Source organism: Daktulosphaira vitifoliae, unplaced genomic scaffold (assembly GCF_025091365.1).
Source record: "Daktulosphaira vitifoliae isolate Bord-2020 unplaced genomic scaffold, ASM2509136v1 Scaffold_1, whole genome shotgun sequence".
In the NCBI taxonomy this organism is placed as follows: Eukaryota; Metazoa; Arthropoda; class Insecta; order Hemiptera; family Phylloxeridae; genus Daktulosphaira; species Daktulosphaira vitifoliae.
Genome location: NW_026099572.1, coordinates 72,327,362 through 72,333,373, shown reverse-complemented (window position 1 = coordinate 72,333,373; position 6,012 = coordinate 72,327,362). Strand labels below are relative to the sequence as shown.

Below are 6,012 nucleotides of genomic sequence, written 5' to 3'. Positions count from 1 at the left end.
TTGAATGTTGAAAGACATCAGAAAGATCGTTCATGAAAATTAAGAAAAGTAATGGAGATAAATGCCCTCCTTGAGGAACCCCAGAGGGGATATGGATAATGGAAGAGATAATATTATTTATCTTTACTTGCTGCTGTCTGCCTGTGAGGTATGAAGCTAACCATTTAAGTAGTGGGTCTTTAATGCCAATATGTTTTAATTTATCAATTAATACCTTGTGATTTAATGTATCAAACGCTTTTTTCATATCAGTATAAATTGCATCTACTCGACCACCATTTGCAACAGTGGAAACAATATTAGTATAAAACACAAGCAGGTTAGTAATAGTTGATTTAGAACTACGAAAGCCGTGCTGGCAGTTATTCAGCACGTTTTTAAAACTTAATGATAACTCGGGCTCTAGAAGTTTCTCAAATATTTTCGGCAACACACTTAATTTAGAAATAGGTCTATAATTACCCACATCAGATTTGTCACCTGATTTAAAAATAGGTGTAATATAACTTGATTTCCATCGTACTGGAAAAACACCCGAAGACAATGACAAGGAAAACAAAAAATGGATTGGACGAGTAAGCGGATAACGACAAGAACTAAAAATGATACCAGGGACAAGGTCAGGACCGTAAGTAGTGCCCGTATTTCGTTGCAGTTCTTCAAACAATTTTAGAACCGGGATCTCACATGAGGCTATACTAAACGAGGAGGGTAAAATAATATTTGGATACGTTGATCGGACGGTTTGTTTCGAAACAGAATAATTAGAAGCAAAGAACTCACTAAACATTTCAGACACATTGATCATATTGTCTGACTTTATATTTCCAAAATACATAGAGTTTGGAAGTAAGTTATTATTTCTTTTATCTTTGACAAATTTCCAAAAGTATTTTGGGTTAACAATTAAATTATTTTGAATACGGTTAATATAATCTGAATAACATTTTTTTGATAGGTTTTTACATTTAGATCTAATAGCTGAGAACTCATTATATATTGATTGGTCTTTTTTAATTTTGAAAATCTTGTGAAGTTTATATTTTGAACTTTATANCGATTTTTGTAAAAAAATTCTTTTTTATATTTTTAACTTTATAATGCTATAACTTTTTGAAAGATGTATGCATCAATATAATTCTTTTTTATGTAAATGCATGATGTCTTTACCTATCATTTGGCATATTTTTTTTATAAATCTGACTTTTTACCTGCCTACAGGGGGGGATTCAAAATGACAACTTTTTCACAAAAAATTGACTTTTTCAACTTAAATTTTGAAAGTGTTCCGGAAAGTCTGACACTTTTATATATATATTAAATTAAAGCTAATGTAATCTACTTTATTATGTAAAAAAAAAATTTCGGACTTTATTTTGTCTTCACGGTGAAAATGGCTACCAAATGCTATTATTGTGTGAAAATTCTCAATTTTATTTTTTACATTTTTAACTTTATAATGCTATAACTTATTGAAAAGTGTATTGATCAATATAATTTTTTTATGGGAAATAATATTTTTTAATAATCCCTTTTTCATTCGACATACTTTATCTTAATCAGGATATTAATAAGGAACTAGCAGTTTATGAAGCTTTTGGAATAATCCACCAATTTTTTAAAATTAAACACTATCTAAAGATTTGCATCGAAGCGTTTATTTTTGATAGTGATTTTAATCACTGTCAGATATCATTATACTTGATCCAACTATGCCACGTCACCACTGTGCCGCGACCCCCCTGTGCTGGGTTTTTTTTTTTATCGTTGAAAATATTTTTCATCGTACCATTAGTTACTAAATCAAATAATTCATCTTGTTCCTGTTCAGAGAGATTTTCTATTTTTTCAATATCACAGGAAAATGGATTTCTTATCCACGTATTATTTGGGTCAGGTTGATGAAAATATTTTCTTAATATTTTGGCCATGCTCAACAAGTGTTCAGATATTTTACTCTTTACCTCCTGTGATAAACATTCNCATGTTTTGTCTCAAAATGGCGTCGTAATTTGGAAGGTTTCATACTTTCATTGGACAAGATCTCCAAGCAAATAACACACTGTGGTTTTGGTTCATCTTCAGTCCCAGCAAATGTAAATCCTAATTGTAAATATTCAGTGTTATACTTTCTCACTTTAGTTCCTACAGTACTCTTCCAGTTTACATTACGGCGATTTGAGTCAGAGCTAGATGTACTATGTTGATCAGTACACTAAAATAAATTTATTATTGAAATATTATTAATAAAAATACAGATAAACTGTAAAATTATAAAATATAATTTGTGCAATACATAATATGCACGCATTTAACGACATATTAATAAGTAGAAAAGTTCTTTTGATAAATAAATGAATGAGTTATTTACCTGAACTTCATTCACATCATTCACAGAATTATCTGCTTCTATTTCACATGTAGGCCTTTTAAGTGAACCAGATTTTAACCATTGATACATTATGGTTGGTTTATTTTGAAATGAAATGTATAAAAAAGGACACACGGTACTAATCGCTGACCAGTTATGACTGAGAAGAAAATAATCAGTATGGTTTCACGTTCTGAATTATAGTAATAACAGTGTAATAATGAAGATAATAATGATATTTATTTCTATGAAATTGATTATTTATTTTTTTCGCGATAATCAAGTTTCAATAGTCTATAAATACTCGGAATTTCATATTACTACAAAGTTAATAATTTCCTAAAATAAAATAAATATATCACAACAAAACAACATAACCGCGGACCCCTGGGGGTCCGCGGACCACCAATTGGGAACCGCTGCTATAGAATATTAATAACTTCCGATGTACTGATTTAAAAGTTATTATCAACTAGCCTTTTTCTTAATTATATAATTTTCTAACGTTTATCTGTTAATATCTGTATGCTGTAATCAAAAAAAATAAAATTGATAACTTCATAAGATAAAAGGGAAAAATCGAAAAAGTTGTTGATAACTGATAAATTGCAAATAAATAATTCTAAACAAAGTCTTAAGAAATTTAAAATTATTATTACTATAGGAAAATTTTAGTGTTATTTCTTCAAACATTTTCGAATTAATTCGAATTAATGCAACATTTATATCAATTTTTACAATAACATAATTTATATTTTATTTTCGCTAATGTCGATTTTAAAAATTGCCAAAACTTGATGCAGTAATACCAAATTCAAATATCTTTAGCAAATAGATCACGTTTAAAATTTAATATTAATTATAGACATTTTCGAATTTAGATTTTGTGGTTTATTAGAAGAAATGGTAGCCTTCTTTTAATAACACTGTTATCAATTTTAAGCTTAATTATCAAATATTGTACAAAAACAAATAGAGCATATAACAGAAAATAAATAATGTAATTTAATTTATTCTGTATTAATTTATCTAAAACATAAAAAGATGGCTGGGTCTATTTAACATATCACATTTTTTAATTATTTTACTCAAATCATATTTATATAACTAAAACTGCTCAAATATATTAGAATTGATGATTAAGGCGAATGACAAAGTAGTATCATAAAAATTCTTATTTAGTTATTTTATTAACTTATATAACCAAAGAAATAGTGGATTGTAGATATATTATGATATATTAACAATCATTATAAATAAAATTTATAACAACAAAACATCACATTTAATTTATTTTTTTATTTTCATAAAAACAATAATATATATTGTAGTTTTACTGAAAATGTCTACTTTATTAATTACTTACTGTGATACCATACAAACTATTGCATTTAATCGCCCATTAAAACGTAATGCCATATCCCGACAGGTACTGAACATGTAAGGTTTGTTTAAAAAATATATTTTATGAAATTATCTTTTTTAGTGCTATACTGAAATAGTTCAAGCATTAGATGAAGGAAAAAATAATGAATCTGTATCGGTTACTTTGTTAACTGGTGTAGGTAAATTCTATAGCAGTGGTACAGATTTAACAGATGAATATGCCGATAGAGAACTAAGTTTAACTGCAACGTAGTATATATTTTAAACTTAATAATTATTAATAACTTAACTTTCACTTTATTTAATTAATTAATTATCTGTTTGAATTTTACAGCAATTTAGTCAAAGCATTTATAGATTATCCAAAATTATTAGTTGCATTAGTTAATGGTCCAGCAATCGGAATTGCTTGTACAACCTTAGGACTTTGTGACCTTGTCTTCGCTTATAAAACAGTGTGTTTTTTCAATTAAGTCACTTAAATTTAAATTTATGAAATATTATTAGATTTCTTAATTTTTAGGCAACTTTTACATGTCCCTTTCATAGGCTAGGTTTGACTGCAGAGGGTTGTTCAACTATTACATTTCCATTAATTATGGGAAAATTAAGAGTAATTATAAATATCTGCTATACATACAAACCCAATATTCATAAAAATGCAACATAATTTTAGGCTACTGAGTTTTTATACTCTGGTAGGACAATAACTGCAAGAGAAGCTGTAGAATATGGATTAGTTAACGAAATTATTGAAGATGGACCAATAGGACTAGATAATTTAATTAAAAGACTAACTTCTCAAATAGCCAAGCATAAATTGGTAAAACTAAATTATGTTTACATGTAATTTATCCATTTTGAATGAAATAGTTTATTTATCAAAAAAGTTTTTATATCATTTCATTTATGAATCAATTATTTTCATTTTAAAGCAGACTTTTTTAACAGTAATTTATGAAAGGAAATATAAGTTGTCTAAACATATAGGATGTAGGAAGTATCAATAATTTTAAAATTTCTGTAGTACAGCATAAAGACATAAAGTGAAATTTAAAGTTTGCTATAAATTAGTGCTCAAATTTAAAATTATTAAGTTCTTCATTGTTATATTAACCAAATAAAAATTTTGTTTTATCCATTTATATCAATTAGTTTTGTTATTAAATTTATCAAGTTGCGGGACTGATTATATCCTAGTTACAGCACATTACTGTTTTAAGCCAATTAATAAAAATTTGTATTGGTTCTTATGTATTCGGAATAACATAAAAAATTTGTACATCCATTTCTTAATCATAATATTTATTAAAACATTTAATTGATACATTTCCTCTAGTCTTATATCAACTATATTTACCTGTAATAATAATTACTAACATAGTTTTGTTGTGAAATTGTACCCTACACAGCTTTTATATTGTTTTATTTCATTTTAAAATGAATATAATGAATCAATTTTTTCTAAGAATTAAAAGCTATTTCTAAAAAATAAATGTCATAGTAGCTATTATATCAACTATTATGTTTTCACATGAGTTTTTTTTCAGCCAGTAATTTATACAAAGTCTATGATATTGCAAGGACTAATTAGTAAAAAAGAACTTCATGCAGCCAATAAAAGAGAATGTGAAAGACTGCAGGAAAGATTCAACTCGAATGATTTTCATCAATCTATCATTGATTTTATAAATAGAAAAGACATGAAAAATAAACTTTAAGTTATGATCTCAATTTAATATTTCATCACAATTAATGGATGGGTTTTTTATTTTACATCAGATTTTTCATACAAATATAATTTAAGTTAGTAATATTATACATCACAAATTTTATATTTAGTTTTAAAATGATTTTTATTATTATTTAAATTAAATTATGTTTAATTTACATGAAGAAATTTGTGATAATCTATTTTTTATTGTTTTTTTTTATAATTGTAGTAGAGTTTTTACATATTATTGTTGTTTATTGTATTATAATTTATTATACAGATATAATAAAATAAATATTGGTGATATGAAGTGCTATGAATCTTTAATCATTTATTGTTGATTGATGTAAATCTAATCCCTTTGTAAAAAAATTATCTAGTTTTATTTAATATTAAATTTATTTTTTAACTATATCCTAAGCAAAGTTATGACCAGGGCTATGAATTACATGCATTAAAACACCATTAAATAATCATGTACATTTGCACTAAAAAATATGCCCATAAAATTCTAATTTTAGCTTCTATGAGAAGCTGAGAA

General features: G+C 26.1%; 2 protein-coding genes across 3 annotated transcripts; one reads left to right on the top strand and one right to left on the bottom strand.

The window, feature by feature from the left end:
- Positions 1-1,960: 1,960 nt before the first annotated feature.
- Positions 1,961-2,461, bottom strand: LOC126895324 (zinc finger BED domain-containing protein 5-like). The gene is made up of 2 exons (XM_050667066.1): positions 2,372-2,461; positions 1,961-2,215 (listed from the first exon to the last, which is right to left on the bottom strand). The coding sequence occupies exons 1-2, from the start codon at positions 2,459-2,461 to the stop codon at positions 1,961-1,963; spliced, it is 345 nt and encodes a 114-aa protein (XP_050523023.1).
- A 916-nt stretch (positions 2,462-3,377) lies between these two features.
- On the top strand, positions 3,378-5,781 carry LOC126895517 (enoyl-CoA delta isomerase 2). Of its 2 annotated transcripts, XM_050667469.1 has the most exons (7): positions 3,382-3,515; positions 3,703-3,800; positions 3,858-4,009; positions 4,092-4,212; positions 4,281-4,370; positions 4,434-4,580; positions 5,308-5,781. In XM_050667469.1, the coding sequence occupies exons 2-7, from the start codon at positions 3,714-3,716 to the stop codon at positions 5,476-5,478; spliced, it is 768 nt and encodes a 255-aa protein (XP_050523426.1). In that variant the 5' UTR covers positions 3,382-3,515; positions 3,703-3,713; the 3' UTR covers positions 5,479-5,781. The 2 variants fall into 2 exon arrangements, with proteins under 2 accessions (XP_050523427.1, XP_050523426.1); XM_050667470.1 differs by having other exon boundaries at positions 3,378-3,800; positions 3,858-4,006.
- The last annotated feature ends 231 nt before the right edge of the window (positions 5,782-6,012 follow it).

Bases quoted from the DNA above. Each gene is read 5' to 3' on its own strand.
- LOC126895517 (XM_050667469.1), top strand. From the start codon at position 3,714: ATGTCTACTTTATTAATTACTTACTGTGATACCATACAAACTATTGCA. The intron at 4,010-4,091 runs GTATATATTTTA...TGAATTTTACAG, and splicing joins CTAAGTTTAACTGCAACGTA to CAATTTAGTCAAAGCATTTA. The intron at 4,371-4,433 runs GTAATTATAAAT...ACATAATTTTAG, and splicing joins TAATTATGGGAAAATTAAGA to GCTACTGAGTTTTTATACTC.